The sequence below is a fragment of the Gopherus flavomarginatus genome, chromosome 4 (assembly GCF_025201925.1).
Source record: "Gopherus flavomarginatus isolate rGopFla2 chromosome 4, rGopFla2.mat.asm, whole genome shotgun sequence".
Lineage (NCBI taxonomy): Eukaryota > Metazoa > Chordata > Testudines > Testudinidae > Gopherus > Gopherus flavomarginatus.
Window position 1 is genome coordinate 188,022,777 of NC_066620.1, and position 27,835 is coordinate 188,050,611.

The 27,835-nt window shown below is 45.3% G+C and overlaps 1 protein-coding gene across 2 annotated transcripts in view; it reads right to left on the bottom strand.

Annotated features, from left to right (window-relative positions):
- Nucleotides 1–27,835, bottom strand: part of NOL10 (nucleolar protein 10) — an 80,648-nt gene that overhangs the window by 40,088 nt on the left and 12,725 nt on the right. For both annotated transcript variants that reach the window (XM_050950755.1, XM_050950756.1), the window contains exons 8-13: nt 27,432–27,492; nt 26,765–26,850; nt 26,313–26,391; nt 23,614–23,763; nt 19,653–19,719; nt 8,197–8,249 (exon numbers count right to left, since the gene is read on the bottom strand). In XM_050950755.1, the coding sequence (XP_050806712.1) occupies nt 8,197–8,249; nt 19,653–19,719; nt 23,614–23,763; nt 26,313–26,391; nt 26,765–26,850; nt 27,432–27,492 (496 nt within the window). The remainder of the gene's footprint in view (nt 1–8,196; nt 8,250–19,652; nt 19,720–23,613; nt 23,764–26,312; nt 26,392–26,764; nt 26,851–27,431; nt 27,493–27,835) is intronic.

Sequence of the window (27,835 nt, forward strand, 5' to 3'; positions counted from 1 at the left end):
AATCAATTGGCAGGGTACAGCCGCTATCTGTAGGTCAATGACCGCCCCCCCCCCCATCTACCCAAACTTTACAACAAAGACTGTCCAAGGAATTCTCTTCTCTGCAATATCCCAATTACAGTGCTCCACATGCAAGCTGTAACACATGGGGGTGAAGTGGGGTGGGTGTCCTAGATAAGACTGGGAGGGGGCCACAGCATGTAGCACTGCCAGGATTCTGGGCAGTACTGCTGCCTCTAGGCAGCCAGGGACAGGCTGCCCTCCTGGACTACTAAAGTTATTCCGGGGGCCATACCCCTCTGTTTTATGCTTCACTCCTCTAGAAGCACACTACAAAATCTCTCAGAAAATCAGCATCTGCATGTATGGTGGTGAAGGAAACATAACATGTAAGTGGCAAAGAATTTACTTCTGTCTCAAGCCTCCTCCCTGCTATCAAGCTAAAGGTGGAGTCTGCAGTTCAATTCAAAAATTCTCATGCACATTATTTAACCTTCAAAAAGTAAGAGTGCTCTGCAATGAAAATTTGTGCACAACTTGGAATATCAAATCTGCCAGAGAAATGATAGAGAACACTGCAATTAAGGACTCAAAATTACTGGTCCCTTCTAACTCACAGGATGACTGAAGACACTTGCTTTTTCCTTACCACAGTTACAGTAAAATTTGCTAATTGTCTAGAATTCAGTCTGAAGGACTTTTGATATTATAATAATATTCAATAATTGTTATGAATGTAAAAATTGGAGCATAAAAAATAGTAGCCAAGAGTAATGTATTTTGTAAGGAATGTTGTCCTGTTTAACTAAGCAACCTGAGCCGTTTGGTGTAGTCTGCATTTAGAGTCAGTGTAGTAGGGTCAATTTAAAATGGACAATTTATTGGATTATCGTGTATTAGATATAATGGGAATACAAAGGCTTCATATACTTTCACAATGCATCCATGTGATTTTAGCTGAACAACTCCAAAAAGATTCCACAGGATGACCAGGAAATTGCTTTCTGAATCTCACACATTGATGCTTTTGGTATTTATGCTTACAAGGGTGTGATTCTTCTGAACCAATTAATGGTGATGGAAAATAGAGGATTTCCTTTGTTGGGAATATGCCCAATGTGCTACTTTTCAGCCTGAAACCTTCAGGTTAAAGATAGGAAGTTCACACTTCCGTCTGCACAGACAAACAATTTTTTTTTTGCGTTAAACTTGTTAACATACTGTAAGACAGGCTACATATTGTTCAACTAAAACTCATTTCATAGTGTATTTGCTCAAACTCATGTTTAAGATATCAGGATGATATGGATAGAACTTATTTTCAAGTTTACACAACAACCAAATACTTTAAAGAGGATGATGTACCAAGTCTTAAAACAAGTTTATCTTTGGTTTTTAACAAGAAATGATTTTCTTAATACTAAAAAAAATTGTGCTTCTAATACACCACCTTTTAGCCCAAGGCTCCCAAAACATCTTTGTCAGCACTAAACTGTGATAAGGCAGGAATTTTCCATAACATTTTTATGAATGATATGCACCACAGTGACTTACGTGACTATTCAGTGGGTGCACAACAACAGCTAAAATGCACCTGGAGCACGGTGGGAGGCATGAGGTGTTTAGGTCATTCAACTGCCTAGGGTGATATGAATGGGTCCTTAAGGACTGCCTGAAACCAACCCATATCAGCAGAAGATCAAAATGCACTGTGACATGACGTGTTTAGGTCAGACAACTGCTTGAGGTGATATGATGGGTTCTTAAGGACTGGCTGAAACTAAACCATATCAGCAGAGCATCCCTAAAGACAATGGTAACCTCAATCGCCAGGACACTCACATCTAGCAACCAACAGCAAGAGGCAGGAGATTGCCCCCATGGCCACCCCACCTGTAGGGAAGCAGAGAAAGGCCTTGAGCCAGAGAACAAAATGGAAAGGCGTCAGGTGGCTGTGGTAAAAGCTGGCCTTTGGAGAGAGACAGCAGCTCTGATCAAGACTGACGAAGGGACAGAGTGAAAGCAAACCAAGATGGTTTCTTGGTTCCTAGCACAGCTTAAGGCCAAAGCTTTCAACCAGAACCTTTTAAAGATACTGCTTGGAAAAAATGAATCATTGAGGGGCAAAATCCCACAAGATAATCTTGAAGCATTTTCAAGTTTCACGCAGGACAACAGCCCTGAACCAGGAAAGGGCTAAGGAATCAAGTTATTTTCCAAAGCCACCTGAAAGGCAAAGATGTTCTAGGAAGGTTTAGAGACTAACATCTCTTCCTCCCACCAGAAGCTAAACTGCTTCCAGTTAGAGAAGCCAGTCCATTCAATCGCCAGAAGTTGAAAACTTCAGATTGGAAATAAGGCATACATTTTTAACAGTGATAGTAACTGTAATTAATTGGGACAGTTTACCAAGGGTTGTGGTGGAGTCGCCATCCCTGACAATTTTTAAATCAAGACTAGATGTTTTTATAGAAGATTTGCTCTAGGAATTCTTTTGGGCAAATTCTATGGCCCGTATTATATGGAAGTTAGACTAGATTATCAGAATGGTCCCTTCTGGCCTTAGAATTTATGAATGAACTGTTCCTCCTTACAGGCACTCCAGGATATTTGTAACTGGATTTCTGATCTCAATTAAGCATTCAGCTCTAACTTATGATGTAGGCAGGCATCTGTCAGACTGGCATCTGCACAGTTGCTTCAGTTTCAAATTACAAAAACGTTAAGAACTTTTTTTAAATGTACAACACACTGATTTTTCAAATTGTCAGTTAAGACAAGCCTTATACAATTGCTCCAAACTTTACAAAACAACACTTATGAAATGTGAGAAAACTGAGAACATCCCTCATATTTCACCCATATAACAGTCATCAGCCGGGATGGGAATCCAGGACCTTTGGCTCCAGAACTGAAATGACAAATCTCTAGGAGTTGTAACAGTATTATAACTGCTCTGAGCTAGCAGCTGGAGAATGATCTAGTGTCACAGTCATTTTATTACACCACACAAGAAGCTGCAGGTGGATGAATGTAATTTTAACAACATCAAGGAGTAAAGACTGTGTTAAACAGAAAACTGGTCAAAAACTTAAATGTGGAGTGATTGTTATCCCTCCATAATACGGAGTTTCCCATTTTTAGTTGTAAAACATCTACCTAACAGAGATGTCCTGAAGATTTACATGTCAGCAATCTTATATCCATAATTTGTAGGTAGAAACACACAACCCTGGATTCTAACCCTGGTTGTCCCTATATATTCATCATCTGACCTTTCAGAGACTCAATTTCAACATCTCATTTTAAAATGTCGATATGAAAGTTTTTCTACCTCATAACGATAATTTAAAGACTCTCAAACCCTTCTATCAGGGGTTCTGAAATCCTTGAACAGATGGCATTATGTAAATAGATGACAGACTAGAGGATCACAGTGGTTCTTTTGGGCTTTAAAACCTATGAATCAATTTATCTGACAGCTGCAATTAGAGCGAAAGTTTCTGGTTCCGATTTCAGTTCATTGGACCTCCCTGCCCCAGCGGAGTTTTTGCTCCTCATTTCCCTGGTAGCAGTCTCTGGGTACACTACAGGCTCAGTGCACACTTTTAACATCAATAGCCTTCAAATATCCCAAAGCACACATATCTTTGATTTCAAGCTTCCTGAGGCACACATCAAACTATGTATCAGGAAGCAGGCTGATGGGATGCAGGTTCTAAATGTTTGCATAAGCTGTAGGTAACTATTAAGCTGCTGCCAAACTGCCTAATACAGTTCAGAGGCACTTGCCTTCATTAAGGCCAACAGAATAAAACAAGAATGGAATTTCTAGGCCAGGCCCTTTGACATATAAGCTAAATAAAACTAAAACATCTTATCAAGGGCCAAATTCCACTTGGCCCTTATGCAGTGCAGGGAGGGAGTAAGGAACCATTAAAAGGTTTGCACAAGGTCTTGACGGAACTGCAGTCTCTGGGCCCAGGGCATATAGGCATTGCTCTCTTACAACTATTCTGAGGGTAGATGCTGCACCCCAAGAGGGGTAGTGATGGGGTATAGAGCAGGCAAATCCATGACTATCCTGGCTACATATATGAGTGTAGCCACATCTGTGTTCTTGTGTACCAGGGAGCTCCTGAAGGCATTCTGCCTCTGTGTTCCCTTTGGGACATGAGTAAATGTTATCTAGGGTTGCCACGTGTCTGGTTTTCAATCGTAAAGCCCGGTAAAAAAGGGACCCTAGTGGCTCCAGTCAGCACTGCTGACTGGACCACTAAAAGACCGGTCAGCAGTACAGCAGGGCTATGGCAGGCTTCCTGCCTGCCCTGACTCTGTGCAACTCCCAGAAGCAGTGACATGTCCGTCTCCTTGCTGCAGGGATACCAAGGGGGCTTCGTGCACTGCCCCCACCCCGAGCACCGGCTCTGCAACTCCCATTGGCCAGGAATCAAAGAGAACTGTAGCGGTGGTGCCTAAAGGCACAGGCAGCATGCAGATCCCCCTGACGCCTCCACCTAGCAGCCAGACATGCCGGCCACTTCTGGGAGTCACCTGAGTTAAGCGCCTCCTGAAGCCCGTACCCTCTCGTGCATCCCAACCCCCTCCCCCAGCCCTGAGCTCCCTCCTGGAGCCTGCACCCCAGGCCCCTGCCCCTGCCCCCTCTTGCACCCCAACCCCCTCATCCCTGGCCTCACCCCGGAGCCCACACCCCAAGCTGGAACCTTCACTCTCTCCCACATCCCAACCCGCTGCCCAGCCCAGTGAAAGTGAATGAGAGTGGGAGACAGCAAGCGATGGAAGGAGAGGAGATGGAGTGGGCAGGGCCTCAGAGAAGGACTGAGGGCGTCACTGGGTGTGGGCAAGGGTGTTCAGTTTTGTATGAGTGGAAAGTTGGCCCTAATGTGGCCTTTTCCCCACAAAACAGGTATGTGCCTATATGGTACAAGTTAGCCTTAATTTTTAAGTAGTACAGTGCAATAAATTCTTCTATCTCAGATCCCTTGTCCAATTAGTAATGAACTTTGCACTAAAGGTTGAGGCATACTCTGCAACTCCTAAATCTTCAAATCAGCATCACAGTCAGAAAGCTAGTTTTGGCCTTCAGAATGGAGATGCCAGAGTGTCTCCATAATGTTGTTTGTCTATTCTGTCTGTTCCCCGAACATCAAACTTGCTTTTAATAGTTGCAGGCATAGCACCAAAGCATTATACAGATGAACCTCTCAGACAGAGTCCCTTCAAATGCTCCCTGATCATCACCAAAACAGTTGCCTGTAGCTGTTCCACTATGCAGACTTCAAAAAGCTTAAATTGTTACTAGTACAATAGGGCATTAAGAGACACCTGAAGACAACAGCAGCTAAAGTTAAGACAGGCAACAACCTTCTGGGCAAACTGGTAGGTTAGTCAGGGGGTGCTTGTGCTCCAACTTTGCGGATGTCAGCTCTTGCCACCTCTTATTTGGCGGCGGAGTACTGCGCACCAGTTTGGAGTTCATCGTTACAGATCAAACTCATGGATATGCAATTACATGCAGCCGTGCGCATCATCTCTGGCACCCTGCATCTGACTCCACTTCTATGGCTTCCAGTTCTGAGCAATATTGTTCCTCCTCATATCAGATGAGAGATTGCCACTGGCAAGTTACTGGAGAGAGCACACACCAAACTAAGCCTCCAACTGCACAATAACCTTTTAAAATCAGCAGCTGCATGTTTGCTGTCATGTCGCCCCTTATGGCCTCATCCGCCACGCCAGGATGTTTGGGTGGAAACACTCTGGCGATAGAAATGGGTATCTTTTATAATCCCCAACCAGTCCCTCATCGCCGACCCCACAATCTGCCTGCCTGGTTCTGACCTGCCCTGTTGCCAACTGTCCCTGTTGAACAGGTTCCGGACCGGGCAAAGTCTCTGTGCAGCTAACCAGTATTGCTGGGGCCTTCATGACAGCCCTTTGTGCAGCTGTGGTGCAACACAGACGATGATGGACATTGTCGATGAATGCCTGCTGACTAGGTTCAGCAGTGGCCTAGGAGGACTGTATCACGCCACTGAAGATGCCATCACTTGTCTAGACGACTAGGCACGCGCTAAATAATTAAGAGACAGGATCAGTTGAACTGCTTCTATTTTAGTGTGGCACATTAAACTATCCCCAAAGGTTCTGAAGGAACATTGCCTTGTACATTAGTAAGTCCTTTCCGCTGGCATTTATTTGGTTGTGAAACTAAAGGATAATAAATCAGCATCTCAAAAAGACAGGACATCTGAAGCACTATTCATGCCTAAATTGCAGCAAATAAATAAATTAAGCCCTTATTTATTGGTAAAATTGAATCCTGGCTCAAACCAATCCCAGAAAAGTCAGAAAACTTGCCTGGGGAAAATTGGACTAGTTAGAACAGCAAGTTGCTGAGTCTTGGAGGTTAAGATCTGCTCAGAGTAGCCACAGGGTAAAGCAATTTTTGTCTCTCTGCAAGGGAACCATCACATCACTCAGGACGCCAGAGAGTATGAAGAAAAATGAAGAAAATGGGGGAAAGGAGAAAATTTTGAGCCTAGGCTAATGCTGACTGTAACTAGAATAACATGTGCTCTACACAAGTACATATGCTACGTCACTAGGGAATATCTGGCTATGCATGATTTACATTTCTCAGATATACTCTAAAATATAATGCAAAATGTTGCATTCAGAAACACTGTGTAAATTCAACAGTCCTAGGAGGATTTTAAAAACGGCAGACTTTTGAGATGGACAAAATGGATTCTCTTTTTAGCTGTTTTACAATTTATACAAGTGTAGTCATTGGAAAGGAAATTAGCCAAAATAAGTCTTAATATAGCATTTTGTAACACAGCATGCCTGTCCATGAAAAAGAAGGCATACACGCAGTGTGTTCATTATGAAACAACATTGGGTTTGTCACTGCAAAACCCAGCACCGTCACAATAACACATAGGTAAGTTACTACATCTGTAAAGCACATACAACTTTCATAACATGCACAAAAAATATTCTGCAACATATTCAGGACGTTTTCAAGCTGTTTTAGAGACAAGCAGTACAGTCACTAAATTAGTCAATTGAACTGGAAACACCGACGGGACACTAGATTGAAACATTTTTAACACAACTTCAACCTTCCTAAAGATAGAACTTTACAATAACTCAAATGCTACCACAGAAAGCTTTCAAACAACATGCTGGACTCGGAAGGAACAAATTATTGAATGAACAATGATAATTAAGGAGCCAATCTGTAGAGCAAGTCAGATTTGTGGAAGGGAAGCACTGCCAGATTGTTGAAAAGGCTTAGTGGCCCTATCTGTGCTCAGCTATATCAACATTTTTGGTTTAAATGCATGATCAAGAGCCAACATGAATATAATGATTGGTGAAAGGCCTATTTTCGGAGGTGGCCTCCCTTTCTGCGTGTAAAATTGCTCACATGTATATTTGCACCTGAACCCTGCAGAGATAGAGACGTGCACACACTTTAAAAAGTCCAAACATGAGACTAAAATGCAGGCATAACTGTATGTGAGCAACTAGAGATTGGGTACAAGCCTGGCTAAAATATACCTCAAGATTGATGATATATTTAAATTTCTGAAATCAAAAGCTCCAATTCAAACAGGACATTGGGTAACCAGGTGCTAAAAACTGCCACCAACATAGAAATGGCTGAGAAAGCAGCAGCCAGAGATACAGTGCCTATAGCAGTACTATGATGCTAGGATAATTATTTCAGAAGACAGTTTATATCTTGACGGTAAGCTCCACATTTTATATTTAATGATCTATCTTAACAAGTTGATACAAAATATGCAGATTTTCTCTCTTGGGCTCAGACTGGATTTCCCACTGCCACTAGTCAATTTAGGAATTGTTAAGAGTGTGGCAAGCTTCAGGGTTGATTTTCAATAAAATAATGATGTACTATAAAAACACCATACTTTGTTTCCCATACCTAGTTAAGCATGAGATTAAGCAATAGATTTTACTTACAAATTATTACACATGCCTAGAAGCCTTATTTATAGATTTCCAGAATGAATTCAGTCTGCACACAAAATTTACTACAGAACAATCTGACAAGAAAATGTGCTACATTAAAGTGCTGACAGTTTTAAAAACAATATTTCATAAAATATTTCTAGCAGGGCCAAACTTATTTGCATTACTTACTGGAATGTAGTAGATGTTCATTTTAGGGTCTTCATTGGCCATCAGCAGCATTCCTAAAGAGCAACACAATTACATGGTGTAAACAATGGCCATAAGAGACTAGCTTATCTATTTTAATAAGAAATGTTTGAAGAAAATAGGTCCTATTCAGTACAAAGCAGATTTGTACATCAATTCCATTGCCTTTACAGGGCTTTAGGAAAAAAGACTAACTGCATATTTTATTAAAATAAAACAAGACCAAAAAGGAAGTTATTAGAATAGCAATCTGAGTAAACATGAAAGATCTTTGAGAAAAAAAAATAGTGTTAACTACAGCATATCTAAACAGAACTGATTAGGACTTGAATAGAGCCTGCCAACTGCGCTCCAAGCAAGTTGATTATCCCTGCCTCACTGCACTATTTAAAAAAATCCCACTATTGCCAATACTGGTTCATCTCCACCAACGTGAGCACTGTTATGAGCCCTATTGTATGTGGGCTGTCAGGTGCTGCTACTGTCCTCTCACTCTGCTCAGAGGGCGTCTAATTAATACTGTGCGTAACATGGTGGCCAACCCCGGTGGAGATGAAACCACGTTAATTCTGGGGTGAAATTTTTGAAAAATTTCCCTCACGTTGATAGGGTCCTTATCTGTAGCAATTTTTAATTTCCTGTTACTTGGGGATCTATAGACCATCTCAGTGAAGCAACCGCCATTTACAGTATTGGTGATGATCCAGGATACATCATTCTGGGAATCAGAGGTATGGTCTCAGTACAGAAGTGGGAGCCAGGATCTTGTGACTCAGATGGCAACTGCATTTATGTTGTTGTTGAAAAAAGCCAGTTTACTGCTGTACCTCAATTTGTGCTACTTTAAAATGGAAAATACCTACCCGTACAGAGGTATTGTGCAGACTGAAATGCTTTGGAAGATGAGAAGTGAGGTACAACTGTCAAGTATTATTAAATCTAAGCAAACCCAGAACTGGCAACAGGCTTTGTGCAAGTTTAATGTGACAAATGACATGCTATACTTCCCCCCACAAAAAAAATGATTACCCACCTTTTAGTAACTGTTGTTCTTCGAGATGTGTTGTTCATGTCCATTCAAAGTAGGTGTGCACACACCGCATGCACACCAGCCGGAAGATTTTCCCCTAGCAGCATCCGTAGGGTTGGCCCTGGCGCCCCCTGGAGTGGCGCCACTACGGCGCCCTATAAAGGGGCCCGCCAACCCTCCACCCCCTCAGTTCCTTCTTGCCGGCACTCCGACAGAGGGGCAAGAGGGTGGACATGAACAACATGGAATGGACATGAACAACACATCTCAAAGAACAACAGTTACTAAAAGGTGGGTAACCGTTTTTTCTTCTTCAAGTGGTTGTTCATGTCCATTCAAAGTAGGTGACTCACAAGCCTAACCTTAGGTGGCGGGGTCGGAGATCACTGCTGACTGGAGTACTGCACCGCCGAAGGCTGCATCATCCCTAGCCTGGTACGTGATGGCGTAGTGTGACGAGAACATGTGGATGAAGGACCACGTGGCCACTCTACAAATCTCCCGAGTCGAGATCTGAGCCAGGAACGCCGCAGAGGAGGCCTGCGCCCTAGTGGAGAGAGCTGTGACCGGAGGGACAGGGGTCTTAGCTATGCGGTAGCATTCTCGGATGCAGGTCGCGATCCACGAAGAGATTCACTGAGAGAAGACCAGGAGCCCCTTCAGCCTATCCGCCACTGCGATGAAGAGCTGAGTTAAGCGTCTGAACGGCTTGGTATGCTCAATGTAAAAAGCCAAGGCCCTGTGGACATCCAGGGAATGTAACCTCTGCTCCTCACTGGAAGAGTGTGGTTTGGGATAAAACACCAGGAGAAAAATATCTTGACTCATGTGGAACTGTGAGACGACCTTGGGTAGGAAAGCCGGGTGAGGTCTAAGTTGGACCTTGTCCTTACAGAAGACAGCATACATGGGCTCAGATGTTAACGCCCTGAGCTCCGACACCCTTCTGGCTGAGGTGATCGCCACCAGGAAGGTGGTCTTAAAATACAAGTACAACAGAGAGCACAAAGCCAGAGACTCAAAGGAAGGTCCTGAGAGGGCGGAGAGGTCCAGATTCAGGTCCCAAGCAGGGGCCGGCTGACGAACATGCGGAAATACCCTGTCCATACCTTTGAGGAAACGCCCGAACAGTGGGTTCGCAAACACCGAGGTACTCCCTTCTCCCGGATGGAAAGCCGAGATGGCCGCCAAGTGAACACGAATCGAGGAGAGGGAGAGGCCCAGTTGTCTGAGGTGGAGCAAATAGTCTAGGACAATGGAGATTGGGACCCCCTGCGGATTGTGACCTCGCTGACCTGACCATATGCAGAAGCGCTTTCATTTGGCCAGGTAGGTGGCCCTAGTTGATGGTTTCCTACTACCGAGCAGTACTTGTCTGACCTGCTGGGAGCACTATATCTCCACCGGGTTCAGCCATGGAGCATCCATGCTGTAAGGTGAAGGGACTCCAGGTTCGGGTGACGGAGGGAGCCCCGGTCCTGCGTGATCAGGTCCGGGAGCAGGAGCAGCGTCAGGGGTGCCTGAACAGACATGTGCAGGAGTGACGTGTACCAATATTGGCGCGGCCACGCCGGAGCTATCAGGATTACTCGTGTGTGGTCCCTGCGAATCTTCAAAATCACCCTGTGTATCAGTAGGATCGGAGGAAAGGCGTAGAGCAGACCGACCCCTCAAGACTGTAGGGATGCGTCCGACAGAGACCCCTGACTGCAGCTCAGGAGAACTGTCAGCACCTTCTGTTTTCCGTCGAGGCGAACAGGTCTAACCGGGGAAAGCCCCAGAGCTGGAAAATTGAGCGTACCACATCCCATCAGAGGGACCACTCGTGACCCCAGAACGAGTGGCTGAGGGTGTCCGCTAAACCATTCTGCTCCCCCGGAATGTAGAATGCCGTCCCGTGGGTTGCACTGTGGACGCAAAAATCCCACACCGTGAGGGCTTCCCTGCACACGGGAGCGGAGCGTGTATCCCCGTTTGTTGATATAAAAGACTACTGATGTGTTGTCTGAGAGGACTGAAACACATCTGCCGGCCAGGTGGGACCGGAAGGTCAAACAAGCCAGGTGAACCGCTCTCAGCTCCCTGACATTGATATGCAACTTGAGTTCCTCCAGAGACCATAAGCCCTGTGTCCTGAGGTGTCCCAGGTGCGCTCCCCAACCCCAATCCGAGGCATTCGTTACCAGAGAGAGGGAGGGAGGGTTGAGGGGCAGCGAAGAGGACACCCATGCACACTTTCTGCGGGTCGAGCCACCACCGGAGCGAGCTTAGCACCAAGTGGGGAATGGACACCACTGAGTCCAAGGGATCCCTGGCCGGGCGATATACTGTCACTGACCAGGATTGTAGCGGGCGAAGCCGGAGTCTGGCATGGTTTACCACATAGGTGCACGCCGTCATGTGACCCAACAGCCGGAGGCAGACTCGCGCCGTGGTAATCGGGGCGCGGTGCAGTCCGAGGATGAGCTCGGAAATCGCACGGAACCTAGATTCCGGCAGGAACGCTCTGGAATGGGTGGAGTCCAGAACTGCTCTTGTGAACTCTATTTGTTGCGTCGGAGACAGGGTGGACTTGGCTTTGTTCAAGAGGAGGCCGAGACTGAGAAAGGTCCGCCTGATGAACAACACCTGGGTCTCTACCTGCTCCTTGGAGCGGCCCTTTATGAGCCAGTCGTCCAGGTAGGGGAATACCTGGATGCCCCGCCTGCGCAGGAAGGCCGCCACGACTGCCATGCATTTCGTGAAGATCCTTGGAGCAGCTGACAGGCCGAACGGGAGCACCGTGAACTGTAGATGGGCGTCGGCCACGACAAACCTGAAGTACCGACGGTGTCGGGGAATTATGGCAATGTGGAAATAAGCGTCCTTTAAGTCGAGGGCGGCATACCAATCTCCTGGATCCAGGGAAGGAATAATCGAGGACAGGGAGACCATGCGGAACTTGAGCTTTCGTACAAACCTGTTCAGCCGCCGCAAGTCTAGGATGGGTCTCAGGCCCCCTTTCGCCTTTGGTATTAGGAGATACCAGGAGTAGAAGCCTTTGCCCCTGAGCTCCTGAGGGACTTCCTCCACCGCCCCTGCCTCCATGAGGGATTCACTTCTTGACTTAGAAGTTGCTCGTGAGATGGGTCCCTGAAGAGGGATGGAGAGGGGGGCTGGTGGGGCAGGAGCGAGGAGAACTGGATAGAATATCCCCTCTCTACCGTGCGGAGCACCCAGCTGTCCGATGTGATTCAGGACCAGTCACGGTAGAAGGGGGACAGATGTGACCCAAAGGTAGGGGTAGAAGGATCCAGAGTCTCGATAGGTAGGTCGCCCTCAACCATACCATCAAATAGGGGGTCTAGACCCCGATGGTGGTCTCGATTGACCAGATGCCTGACCGGAGGGGTGGCATTGGTGATGCCTCCTGCCATTTCTGCCCAGCCTGTGCCCCAGCTCCTGGCGAGTCTGAAGCTGGTAGGGGCGTGGGGCCGTCTGCGGTCTAAACTGCCTGCGCTGGGTCGCAAGGGTATGCAAGCCCAGCGAGCGAAGCATGGCTCGCGAGTCCTTTAGGCTATGCAGACGCTTGTCCGTCTTTTCTGAAAACAGCATCTTCCCCTCGAAGGGAAAGTCTTGAATGGCCTGCTGGACCTCATAGGGGAGGCCCGAGATCTGGAGCCAAGCTCCCTGCCGCATGACCAGGCCTGTGGCCAGGGTATGCGAGGCTGAGTCCGCCGCATCTACAGCAGCCTGGAGAGAGGCTCGGGAGATCAGCTTCCCCTCCTCCACCAGGGCCGAAAACTCTGACTTTTGAGTCCTGGGGAAGGAGCTCCGTAAACTTTGACATGGCTGAAAATGTGTTATGACCATATCGGCTTACAACTGCCTGTTGGTTGGCAATGCGGAGTTTTAGGCCTGCCGCGAAGTATACTTTTCTGCCAAAGAGGTCTAGTCTTTTAGCGTCCCTGCTCTTTGGTGTTGACCCCTGAAACCCTGACGCTCCCGTTGGTGGGCCACATCCACCACCAGGGAGTCCGGGCGGGTGGGGGGTGTACAAGTGTTCATGCCCTTTAGAGGGGACGAAATAACGCCACTACGTTCTCTTGGCAGTAGGGGCCAGCGAGACTGGCGTTTGCCATAAGGTGTGGGATGTATCTGCTATGGTCTTTATCAGCGGGAGAGCCACCCTGGATGGCCCTGAGGGAGCCAGGATGTCTACTACAGGGTCCGCATCCACCTCAATTTCCTCGGCTTGGATTGCGAGGCTCTGAGCTGCTTGCCGTTGCAGTTGTTGGAGGATTCGGGTGTCCTCCAGGGCCGGTGCCGCAGCCGTGCCCAAGACCGCTTTGTCCGGGGAGGAAGATGAGGAAATTACATGGATCGGCCCTTCCTGCGGTGCGTGCAGTCCCTCGGGGTCCTGCTGCACACAGTACTGTGGTTGCGGGGCCGGTTCCGATTCTAAATGCGGCATCGTGACTGGTACCGGGGTCGCCAGTGAGCGGCTTGGCGTATCGGGCTGTGCCTGCTGAGTCCGAACTGTAGCCACTGCCAGTGCCGCTGCCTAGCTAGGGAGTACTGAACTTGGATATGGCACATCCCTGCCCAGAGACGGTGCTGGTGGAGGAGGCAGCTGCACTGGGGCCATCGACGCCAAGGAGACAGAGGCCAACCTTGATCGAGGACCAAACGCATGGCCTACCGACTGGTGATAGGCCCAGGGGGTCCAAAACAGCCACTGCAAGGGTGGATGCCATAGCTGCTGCCACTGTGGGTAACGCTGGTGGCTCATCCCCGAAACAGATCTCCTGCTCCGCGACCGGCTGGAGCGGTAGGAGTCTGCCTCTGAGTCTCAAGTCTCTGAGTACAAGGACCTGGGGAGAGCAGCACCCGGTGCCGCTGGAGAGCGATGCTGAGGTGGCGGGGAGCCTCTTATCTGGTCCAGTGCCGCCTTAGCGGCGCGGTGCGGGGAGGGAGGCGACAGCATGGCTGGTTTGCCCCTCGATTGTACTGGGGGATGGGCCACAGTAGGCAACTCCCTACGGTGCGGGGAGGCCAGCACCGGGAGTCCCATCAAGTCTGAGGCCGCCTCAAACGCCTCCGGTGTCGAAGGGAGGTGCAAGTCTCCGCTGAGGTCCGGGGATCTAGGCCAGTCTGAACTCGATCGCCCTCTCTGCAGTGCGGGAGTCGACGGAGCAGCCGAGGTCTGTAGTCTAGGCCTCTCCGCTTGCACCCACGGACGGCGTCAGCCTCGAGTCCTGGTGGGGTGACCGTTCCCTCACCGGCTCTCTCTTCTTAGCGGGCACCAGCGACGGTGAGCGGTGCTGCACCGAGGCCGACTTCCTATGACCCAACTCCATCTGGTGCCGGGTTTTAGATGACTTGGGCTGGGCCCTAAGTCCTGATGCCGGTGCCGGGGCGCTCCGCACCGAGGAAGACGTGCTGGGCACCGCCTAGGCCGGTTCCGGGTCCGAGGGTGGCCGCAGGGCAGCCTCCATCAGGAGGACTCTAAGTCTTTGAGCTCTGTCTTCAAGAGTTCTCGGGCAGAAGCCTCTGCAGATAGATCACCGGTCCTTTTGGTGGCTCTCTCCGAGGCACCTCAAACAAGCAGAGTGTGGGTCACTCTTGGGCATGAATTTCCTGCAGTCCTTGCAGAGTTTAAACCTGGGGGACCCGGGCATGCCCCAGCGGGCGACGAAACTGGGGGGGACCCCCAACTACCAAGAACTATATACAATGACCTAAGTAAACTAACTATAACGTAACTATATACATGGACTATACACAAGGATAGGATGCTGCTAACTTGTTATGCGCAAAAGAAGTTCCCGCTAGCCGTTACCGGCGGTAAGAAGGAACTGAGGGGGTAGAAGGTCGGCGGGCCCCTTTATAGGGAGCCGTAGTGGTGCCACTCCAGGGGGCGCCAGGGCAGACCCTACGGACGCTGCTAGGGGAAAATCTTCCAGCTGGCATGCACACGGCGTGCGTACACCTACTTTGAATGGACATGAACAACCACTCGAAGGAGAACTGGTCAGGAAGGGCATTCAGCATACATTTCTGCATTTATGTCATTTTACTTTCCTAAAAATGACCTTTAAATAATACAAATAAGGAAAAGCATGATGGGAGGAGTGTGGGGGAAAAAAATCAATTTAGATAACTTTCTGACCTAAAAATGTTCTAAAAGATTCCACTGAGACTATGAGTAACGGGGTCAATCATGTAGCCAGAGGAGAGAAATACAATTTAGACCCAGATAGAGGCACACAATTAATATGGGTGGGATAATCCCTTCCAGCCAATCCCTTTATTAAAAATACACAATGCAGTTGGACTCTAGAAGACCAAAAAAGGGCTGGATATTTCTGGCACACCAAGAGAGTCACAGCAGCAAGGTTAAAAACCAAGCCCAGAAAAGTTTACAGGCAACCTAAACAAAATCAGAAAGATTTATGGTATATTTCATGGATTAACAGTGCCTTGGAGCATTAGCATTTCACTGCCACTAGAAAAGGAAAAACAGTTCATTCAATGAACAGGGAAAACCCCAAAGACAGAACGGTAGAAGCAGTTTACCAATTATGCCTAATGCTTCAAAGAAGACAGTAAAGGTAAGCATCTTTGGGAAGCTTCCACCAACAATTAGAGGAGGAAACAGTCTCAGGGACAGTACCTAAGTGTGTACTAGAGGGGAAATTTGAGAAATAGAAAAGGAGAGTCTTGATCAAAGAAGTCTTCCATTCATGTTTCTGCTGTCTCAGCTTGTTAGACTTGACCATCCTTCATGAGAACAGAGACACACCTATCAAACCACAGACCAGACTAATTTTATATGCAAGAGATTTCACAGACTGGAGTAAGAAATAACTCTCTTTTCAATGGGAAGTATTAATTTGGAGCCTGTTTGAAAAAAGCAAGTTCTTTAGAAACTTACAATGAACAGAAGCAAATGGGGCAGAGAGACTTCTACTCAATGGAAATATGATTATGTCTCAATCAATATTTTACAACCAAAAACTTAGTTAACATAACTTAGATAATGCAGAGTTAAGGGTGGCCAGTGGTGCCTCATGCCCTCCAAAAACAGAGAATGGCTGGATTTAAACCTCTGAAAACCAGGAAGTACAGATAAGGTACATGAAAACACAACCTTAACACTGCACCCCCACCCTCGAGATGACTGGGAATTATCTGCATGCATTCCAGCTGCCTTCACTGTGGTCTGTGTAGTTGTATCGAGTGGTGGAGGGATAAGCTGAGCAGCTTGGCAAAACTGTGGTTGTGATATAAAGAGATATACAGAAGGAGTGATCTGAGCCTCTCTCCAAGGCACCCCGTGAATGTAAGTGAAAGTACAGTGTTTGATGGAATCCTGTGCATAAGGGCAAAGGGGTTGTACAATTTAGCAAGTTTCTCGTTGTGTCTGTGGAGAAAGCTGTGTCTGAGTGCAGGGCAGGTAGAGGTAGCTCCTGGCTAGTACCCTTCTCCCGAATACAAGTTTTGCCTTAGCAAACATAAAGTATTAAACTCCGTACTGCTGTAATCATGTGCCCTGTTCCCTGAGTGTTCTGCACTAACTGCAAAGGCAGATTGCTAGAAGGCAAGTTATGGGCACGCTGGAGCATCACTCCAAGGGCAGAGTTCAGGATTGCACCTTAACTCTGCTTACTAGTTTTCAGAAGTTTGCATTACTGTAACTCTATTTCCTGGTTTTCAGAAGTTTAGCCACTCTCTACATTCCAGAAAGGTACAAGGCACCACTAGGCAATCTTAATTCTTAGATAATGGATGTTGGGAACATTTAATTTCCTTGTTTTTATAAAAAAAAATTTCTTAGCATCTCCATGTACCACAGTCCAGCTCTCCCTTTCCACTGCCTCTGGCTCCCTAGCAATAATTACCTTGGCCACAGAATGCACTCCCCACATGTTAATCCCTTCTCTCCCTGCTATCTTCTCATCGTCTGTCTCTGCTGTTCAAGACAGCCTGGTTCTCCCTTCACAAGAGTTCTCCCCATAGAGAGGCAGGTGTCAGGCTGGGAGCTGCAGACTGAGGAACTAGGGAGAGGCTGCAGGACCTGTATAGTACTAGCATAGAGTCAGTGGGGACATTTTCTGAGGGGATGGACAGACACCTCTTGCCACTCCCCATCCTGGACTCAGCACTGTATACTTGGTGCATTTTCCATGCATGCTTGTTCTCAGCTCACCACGCAAAGGAGCAGGGTCCTCCCGCTCCCCGCATCCTGGCACACACATGAGGGCAGACAGAGGAATTCAGATCCTCCAGGGGAACCATGGTCCCCTCAGATACCAAGTCACATGGGGGGATACTGAGAGGGGTAGACCCCCCCCCCCCAGATTCCAGCACACACATGGCGGGGGGGGGGGGGGAGGCAGCCGCAAATTTCCCCAGATGGCACACACAGGGGAACAAGGAGAGGGACTCAGAACACAGAAGGGGAGAATGAAGCTGACAAGCCCCCAACCTCTAATCCCCCACCCACTTCCTGCCACTCATCCCGTCTACCATCCCTAATCCCCACTCCCTTTTCTTGGCCTGACACCCACAATCTCTTGTCCCTACCATCCTTCCATTTACACCCCCATCATCGCAGTCCCAGACCCCTCTCCTCCTATTCCCCCCCACACCTCCAGCAACACTCCAACACCCTCCTGTATTACTCCTCACTGTTCTGACCCCTTGTATTCTCTAGCTCTGCACCAACACAGTTATAAGAATCTAACAATGTTATGAGCACCTTGTATGAGACGACTGTTATCAGGAACCCCTTGACCAAATGATCCTGTGACTTGGTTTCCTTTAATGACACACAGTTTCATTGTTCAGGAAACACGATTACATTATCCTTTCATCTTCCTTCCAATTAACCAATGCTGGCACTCTGCTATAATAATCCACAGGTGGAAAAGTAGCCAGTACCCAGCAATCACTCTCACATATTTATGCAGAGCACATGCAATTGATCATCATTAAGAAAACAGAGCTCCTTGTAAATTAACTAGGTACATTTCTCAAAAGTCAAAAAACCCTTAATAGAGACAGACAGTAGCAGTATGCCTCCGGATATTCTCAGATTCCTGTTAAGGCCAGGGTTTGAACTCTGAGTGCACGGGTGTAGCTCTGTTCAATGACCACAGCGTGTTCTCTTGAGCTACCCAGATACTGTCACAACAGGCTATCTGGAAACTCTCTTGTCCTACTTTTGCTGCACATCTGTATTTCAATCTTGCTGGCTTGATAGTTTTGGTATGTGGCATTCTAGAGATCTAAACTCTTCCTTAATAACTTCGTCAATATTGCTTTCCCAAAGAAGCAATGGGTGCCGTGCACCAGATGAGATAAATACAGAGCAACTAAGATCAGTTGGAGGATGATTAGAGACATAGTTAGAGTCAGTTGTGCACGCAAAAAATATTTTAAGAACCAGATTTTGTAAAATGCTGTTTTTATCTCAGGAGCCCCTTACTCTTCTGAGCCCAAACAAGGACAACTACCACCACCCAGACCTCTATGAAGCATAGCAAATTTCAAGACAATCCAAGAAGGCATGCAGATTATAAAGTGCACCTGAATCTTAACTATAGCAGAGCTGGCTTGCAGTATAACAGGCAAGACCAAATTGAATTGTAAGACAGTAGTGTCATAGCCATGACGTAACATGCCAATGACATGGTAGATTTTACTGTGAAAACAGTCAGCCCTCTTACCCTTCTCCAAAACAAATGTGAATCAAAAGATATGCCTACTGCCAAAGAACCAATCTGACCAAAATTTTCAAAAATTTTTCAACAAAAAAAGTCAAAACTAATAAAAAAATCTTTCATTTCAGATTCAAACATTTAATTTTTTGAGATTTCCCCACCCACCTAACTTCCCACCCACACTGAAAAAACATCTGTAGGAAGGGAGAATTGACAGAATGGGAAAATAAATTATTATTTTTCAAAACAATCAAAATTGGCGATTTTGAAATGAGAAATTATGACAAAAACCAAACATTTTAAGTATTGTTGACAAGTTATTTTTTGTCAAAATACTGATTAAAAAACTTTGACCAGTTTTAGAAAGAAAACTTTTCTTACTCAAATTAAGTTCTGACTTGGACGCACATCTAAAACCACTACTCTTATGAAAAATGGCATTGGCTTTTCATTGGCCAAAAGCAGCTCTGATCCTCTGAATGACAGTACAGTGGCCTACTACCATAGTGTCACATTGATTCATTACCGACTCAGAGAAAAGAAGGATACAAATATGACCACATGAAGCTCCATCAAAAGTCTACCAACCAAAGTCAGCCAAGCCTGACTCTCCTTCACTATGACAGCTAAGGAGATCACAGCCTCAGGCAGCAGGTGCTTTACCTGCTGAATGTAATAGGCATTTAGGGTATTTTACATACCTGAATTAGGATAAAGGCAGACATCATTGATAGCGTGTTCTGGCTCCATGGAAGTAAATATTTTCCCCTGAAATAGTGGAAGAGAACATTAGAGACTTCAAATGATGCATTTACGAAGTTCAATAAAACAAACCAATTAAAAAGTAGCCCTTATGGAAATTAAAAATATAGTGGAAGAGTACAGCAAGCAAGGCATGATACAAATAAGGTTTTGCACTATGATGGCAAAGGCAGCTCAAGGAATTCTACATTGTAGCCCCTGGCTCACTAGATCTTCAATAAGAATATGTGGCCTACCAGCTGCGCAACCCAAAATACAACACTGCATGCTGGGACTTGTAATCTCCCTTTTGGAACTGCTACATTGAAGATGGAGATGTCAGCAATCTACTCCATTTTATATAAGTGGGATGGGGCCCTCATTTTCATGGCAAGTTGCCAATGTAGCCCTCATTTCGGCAAAGTTTGAATGTGCCAGTTCTATGTAGTCTCATTTTAATAAGTAACCGATCTATACTAGAGAGCTGAAATGATAGGTTGGGTCTGGGCTTTGGTTCTCCCACCCCACTCTTGTGGGGAACACAAGGCATGGCACAGCACTTTACACTACCTGTAATTTATTAACATCGTATTAAGGAAGTCTGAATAAAAGGATCCAGTTTTAAATAATTTAGAAAGACCAGGAGAGAGGTTAATAGTGATTTAATAATGATATTAAAAGTACGCAGTTTAAGGATTGTGTGTCACTTCATGAATTTGACTCGATAGATCGGGGGGGGGGGACGGGGGGGACAGACAGCTCTCAGTTTACAGCCAAACCACTATAGTGAAGTAAGAGAAAAGGAAATTATTTTATACATCTCCAAAGTAAAAGAACAGGAGAAACAAAGATAAACAGGAGTCAATGCTGCACAACATTAAGAAAAGGGTACGATCTGTTGCTGAACAAGCTTGTCATTTTCAGTTCATGTTGCTACACATTATCCCACTGATGGGCAAGACAGGCACAAAGAAGTTTGTGACCCAATTTTTTTTTTTTAAATAAAAAAAGTTTTGCCTTTAAATATTTAAAATGGATCCTTTTACTGGCAGCATACAAGGAATGGGAGTCTGTTTATTCTAACCAATTGACTGAGAAGGGTATCAAACCTGCTTCTTAATTAATTAGACTGAGGTGAAAACTGGGTATATAGTATATTCTGGGTATAATCCTATATCAGAAATAGCCATTTAATACCACTTGGCATGTATACAATGCCATTCAATTGTGGATCTCAAGTCCTCAGCCACGAAGTGAGATACATGAGTGATATATGCTGATCACTTCATCCATAACTGAAAGACAGCCTGTTCTTGGATGGAATGTGATTTGTTTAACAATGCACAGCAACACTACACATCAATTTAGACGAAGTGAAGAAAATCATATGTAGAATCTACAGGGGGAATTTAGCTAAGAAGAATGTGATTACCAACTAGAATGGAGCCTGGACAATGAAACTACGGCATGTGGCAGGGCACTGAATGAGGGAAGCAGTGGATGTCTGTGTCTTATTTCATTATAGAAACATCAGCAAAAAAATACACTGAAACATAGCGCGTGAAATTATAATATATAAAATTATTTCAAGCATTAGGCTACCACCAAAGATGCAGATGTCTAAAGGCAAAGGATTTGCTTGAAAATGTAGGAATTCGGTCCCTTCTCTGCAAGCACCTCTCTCCGAATGCAGAGTGCAGGGTCACTCGCTCATAGAAAACTTTCCCAGCATAATTTTCTGATAACTGGCCCTTTGAGTTGGGCAGAGAAAAGCAGCTGCAGCCCTAAAATAGCAATCTGGCACCCACTTAGTTCATACCCTTCCTTGCTAACTGGTAGTTATTCCTATTATTCTTTCCCTTTCTGTTATCACTGAAGAAATGGCACATCTACTCTTACTCATCTGTAATGTGCCAAGTGAGCTTTAATGATCACAATGGTCAGAACCTGTATTGCACTGTATCCAGAATTACTGTGCAAATTTAGAGGGACTCAGAAGCAAGACTATTTTAAAAGTGGGAAAACCCAGACAGCACAGTTAGGTACCTTTATAAGCAAACATGTAAAACAGCCATTAAGAAAGAAACCTCTAAGAATTGGGCCATAGCACTAAAAAGCCTGAGTATACATGTCCTCAGTGTTCTAAAATGAGGGACAAAGGCAGAGCAAACTTGGATCCCATTTCTTGTCTCTTCTGCCTTCCCTGCAGCAGTCGCACCTACCTTCCAGGCGCTTTCTCTACCTCCCAAGTGAATGCTGTTACCCCACCCACCTCTGGTCTCTTCCCTGATGATTAACAGAAGAGCATTCTCCCACCCTCATCTCAGCAGATAAAAGTCTCACACTCCCAACCCGAAGGCACGTCTCAGCATGGGGCTATTCTGGTATCAAAGCCAGAGACTCTCCACCCCAATCTGCCTCTGCGCCGTTGGCACTCAACCAGAGATATTCAGGAACCAACAGCTGGTGGAGGTGGGGCCAGTTGGCACACACTCTAGGAAAGAGTCCAAACCCAGCGCTGCCTCCTGCGGTAAGAAACTCTCCCTCTTCCTACCTTAGGAGCCACCTACTAACCTTTATGGTGCTTAACTGTCCTTGGGAGAAATGTATGCAATAAAAAAAATGGAGAGAGGCTAGCACTGGTGTTTAAACACCAGTCAAGGATTTATCTAGTCTTGTAACTAACTATACAGTTACTGAAAAGGGGCTTGTTACCAACCAACCCATGTGTGATCAGAGAAAACTGTAAGAAAGCTGATGAACCTAAAAGGCCTCTGGGTGTTTGTGAAGGTAAGTAGATTTCCTATGGGGGAGAAATAATAGTGCAACCCTAGATGACTGTCTGAAATAGGCTATAAAGCATTTGGAAGCTACTGAATGGGCCATGACTTCTCTTGATAAGGTCCATCATCAAGTCAGAAGAGAAGAAGAGTGCAGGAGCAGAACAGCTAGTGAGCCTTTGAGGAGTGTAATGCAAGCACTGCTAAGAGGAAAAACAGCAAATAATGAAAGACCCTGAAATGAAACTAAGTTACAACAGCGCTATTATGGATCTGCCAATTCGCGCATAGTAAATTCCATACAAAACATTAGTATGAATGCACAGATTAAGACAAAGATTGTCAAACACCCAACAAACATGACATCTCCTGTATCATATGGATATTCATGCTGAAAGCTCAACTTTATGCCTGCCTTTTAAGCTTATAAGGTTAAAAATATCTACTGTAAATTAAGTATCAGAGGGGTAGCTGTGTCAGTCTGGATCTGTAAAAAACAACAAAGAGTCCTGTGGCACCTTATAGACTAACAGACGTATTGGAGCATAAGCTTTCATGGACGATGAAGTGGGTGTTCACCTACGAAAGCTCATGCTCCAATAGATCTGTTGGTCTATAAGGTGCCACAGGATTATGTGTTGCTTTTTACTGTAAAGTAGTCAGTTAATGCAATATATAACATATTGCAAATTGCAATTTGAGTGTAGGCTTAATTTCTGCTTCTTTGTACTGGTAGTTATGGACCTATAAGCATCTGACTCCTTGAATTACAGACCGTTGATCACAGCGGTTAGAAATGAATTAAGTGCATTTTGGGAAAAACAGACTTTGTGCAAAAGGACAGAAGAAGGAAAACATTTTGTATTTTTGCTTTTTTACATCTCACCAATTTTACAAATGTTTTAGACCTTTATTTTTTAAAAAAGGCTTATGAGCAGCTATATAACTGTTGAAAACTGTCTGTGCATCTGTATACTCAACAGCTTCCTGAAGATTTTCCCAATGATCTATTTGTAAAGTCAAACAGAATATAACAATATTAAGCAAATTAGGATACACAAAAAACTCACTATATTGAAATGCAGACATAAGTTTAAATCACATACAAACAAAATTATAAAAAATAATTTAATAGACTTACTGTGTCCTTGTTCCACATTTTTATGATTCGTGAATCTGCAGATATTATTAAATCTAATGGATCCTGGAACAGGATTGATTTAATAGGCAGGCCATACAGGTGATCTTTGACTACTAATGGATTATTGGATCTGAGATCATACAACAAAATCTGGAAAAATAAAGACATTAGAAATTCCCTGTACTATCTAATCAAGAGTGTTCAACCTAGACCTGGCCTACACTCTGTGTTGTACCAGTTAAACTACATTTGCGCAACATCACCTTTAGGTTAAACTGGTACAACTTTTGTGTTTAGACAAGTCTGTAAAAATATAACTAAGAAGCAGTTGAAGTTCTGAACTGGCTACTGTTTATGAAACAAGCCCAGTTTACTCTGAATTAATCTCTTATACCAATACCACACAGATGCTTCAGTACTATGATAATTATATATGAATGTAAGCATTTACCATACTTCCCAGTAATTACCAAAAATCAAGAGTTACATGTGCTGTCATCTGTCTAGTGTATTCGAGTGCTATTTTTCCTTTATGGCACAAGATGGTGATAAAGCAAGGCAACTTCAAGTGAAATATGTAACTCAGATTCTTAGGCCATGTCTACATCTAAAGTTTTGCAGCGCTGGTTGTTACAGCTGTATTAGTACAGCTGTATAGGGCCAGCGCTGCAGAGTGGCCACACTTACAGCAACCAGCGCTGCAAGTGGTGTTAGATGTGGCCACACTGCAGCGCTGTTGGGCGGCTTCAAGGGGGGTTCCGGGAACGAGAGAGCAAACCGGGAAAGGAGACCCGCTTCGCCGCGGTTTGCTCTCTCGTTCCCGGAGCCACCCAGCAAACCGCAGGGAAGGAGATCTGCTTGCTCTGGGCTCCGGGAACGAGAGAGCAAACCGGGAAAGGAGACCCGCTTCGCCGCGGTTTGCTCTCTCGTTCCCGGAGCCACCCAGCAAACCGCAGGGAAGGAGATCTGCTTGCTCTGGGCTCCGGGAACGAGAGAGCAAACCGGGAAAGGAGACCCGCTTCGCCGCGGTTTGCTCTCTCGTTCCCGGAGCCACCCAGCAAACCGCAGGGAAGGAGATCTGCTTGCTCTGGGCTCCGGGAACGAGAGAGCAAACCGGGAAAGGAGACCCGCTTCGCCGCGGTTTGCTCTCTCGTTCCCGGAGCCACCCAGCAAACCGCAGGGAAGGAGATCTGCTTGCTCTGGGCTCCGGGAACGAGAGAGCAAACCGGGAAAGGAGACCCGCTTCGCCGCGGTTTGCTCTCTCGTTCCCGGAGCCACCCAGCAAACCACAGGGAAGGAGATCTGCTTGCTCTGGGCTCCGGGAACGAGAGAGCAAACCGGGAAAGGAGACCCGCTTCGCCGCGGTTTGCTCTCTCGTTCCCGGAGCCACCCAGCAAACCGCAGGGAAGGAGACCTGCTTGCTCGGGGCTCCGGGAACGAGAGAGCAAACCGGGAAAGGAGACCAGCTTGATTACCAGAGGCTTCCTCCTTCCACGGAGGTCAAGAAAAGCGCTGGTAAGTGTCTACATTGGATTACCAGCGCTGGATCACCAGCGCTGGATCCTCTACACCCGAGACAAAACGGGAGTACGGCCAGCGCTGCAAACAGGGAGTTGCAGCGCTGGTGGTGCCCTGCAGATGTGTACACCTTCAAAGTTGCAGCGCTGTAACTCCCTCACCAGCGCTGCAACTTTCTGATGTAGACAAGCCCTTAGAAGCCCCTGGGATTTAGCAGTTTTTTTTTTATCAACTTACTACCTGGGGACAGCATTTTCACGCTTTCATTGAAAACATTAGTGTTCACATTCCCTTCATGGGAAGTAACGTGGTCCAGTAGGTAACAGCCCTGGCCTGGGATTCAGGAGAAACTCTAGTCCTGGCTCTCCCAGTGAGCTGTCACTGGGCCTTGGGCAGTGTCTCAATTTCTTAAATGTAAAGTGGGGATACTAATGCTAACTTACCTTTGTAAAGCACCCAGTTCTACAAATGAGCAGAGCTATGCTAGTGATAAATATTCTTCTGAATCAGCAACATTTGACTTTGCACCCCAAGTACTGAGGAGAATGGCTCTCTCAAAACATCCAGAACAGGTACTCAGAAAGCAGACATACATGAGCAATACTCAACCTGGGGCTCCACAGTCAAATAGAGTACTGAATACAGAAGAAATCCTAACACTGCACTGAACATGGACAGCCCAAGTAAGAGCCATTTAACTGGAGTTGGGCAATCCCTAACTTCACCCAGGAGCAGTTGGAAGAAAGATGAAAAACAACCCCTTTCACTAGAATAGCCCGGAGGTGGGGTAGGAGGAGAGTGGATATGATACATTAATTGAAAAGCAGCAGAACCACAAAAAACAGCAACTTTCTCACACTATTGAGTCAACAGAAAGTTACACTGAGATGTTATACATGTGGGGGCGGATTTTGCAGCATCACATCAGGACATCACTACATTGTTATTTTGTAGCTCTTTAATTCCTCTTGATGAAGTTACTCTGCACCTTAAGGTTGAGTATTACCACCTTGTATACAAACACAAATGCCAAGTTTGTGTGTGTATATTTTACTCTTCCACTAGTACAAACTGGCTTCAAAACAACTATACTGAATGTCTGAAAAGATCCAGGCCTTTGATACATGAACTGTATCTCTCAAGATCTATGGCAAGAAAGGTTAATTCAACAGCATGCCTACCTGTCCAGTGGATGTGCCTACAGCCATATTCAAAGCTCCATTAAACTTCAGTGCTGAAATAGATGGCAAGCCATCTATTCTGAAAAGAACAATGTTCACAATTATATTTTTCTTTTAGTAAAGACTTTGAATATTTGCTAAAATGCCTCAAGTTAATGGCTAAAAATACTGAATGTTTGTCTATATACTCAGAAATTAGATACAAAAACTAATGGGGACACCAATGACATGCATTTTTTAGAAATATTATTGTTCATCTTCACAAGCTCTGGGATGATGTGCATTTAGCCTTTGCCTGCCAGACCAACGAAATAAGAGACCTAACTTTCCAGATAAAAGGACCAATTCTACAGCATTTACACACTACCGTTGATGGGATTACTGATGTGTAGTTGCACTGGAGAGCAGGATCAGGACCTAATATTATGCACTAACAGCCAATCATTACTTACTCTGTATCTGCTGTCAGACTGCTTAAAGCGCAGTCCAACACACCCACTCGATTTCTAGTTCTAGGGTCCCAGCATTCCACTTTCCCCTAAACACAGTATAAACAATTAATGAAAAAAAATATAATTCAAGATTAAACAGTGCAATTATTTAGCCCTGTCAGAATTCAGAAATCAAACTATAAAGGATGCTGGATCTATTAACTATCCACTTTAATTGTGAAGGTAAACAGCTCAGGGAAGGATTGGATTTCAGTGATGACATGCTAATTGCCACATTTTAGTGTTCTTCTATTTTTAAAAAATACGATCAGATCTGAATGTCTTTAAAATGTTAAATCCTAAAAGAGTAACAGGATGTGCATAGGCTAGTTAAATTATACATACGTCTATATTTTAAAGTTAAACGTGATGATTATTTTCTTTGCTTATTTGTGGAATCATAAGTATCTCCACATCCAATATAGTGCAAGAAATTATGTTTGCATTGTGCTCTGAAAACAGCCAGGCTGTCCAACATATTAATCAATTCACATTTAATGTAATAAACAGGATCAAATTAATTCTTCAGCTATATATTATGATTTACTTCTATGATCTGCATATGATCACCAAGAAATGAGAAAGAAATATTGCCACAGTTCTTAGAAAGGTTAATTTAAACATTTACCTCAGCTGTCCCAGTAGCAAATAAGCAGTGCATGGGATTTATGTCACAGACATTATTCTCCCTAGAATAGAAAGAGGGGCAGAGTTTGATAACCCACAAAATTACTTACAAGAACTAAAACAATTTTAATTATCATGCTTGTCCCAACACCACTATCCTACCAACAATCCCACCCTCAACTGCCTGCTTATCCTTCCACAGATATCTTATTGTTTCCTTCCTCATCCCCTCCTGTATTTGGAATCTTCCCTGAAATGATTTACAAGTCTATCACCTCCTCCAAGTCCCTTCTCAAGACCCACTTATGCCATGAAGACTGCAAGAAATCAGCCAACATATGATGGCTAGACTGAAGAGCACTGGGGATGGTTAAATGAAGGCACATTAATCAAAAGAAAGTTTCA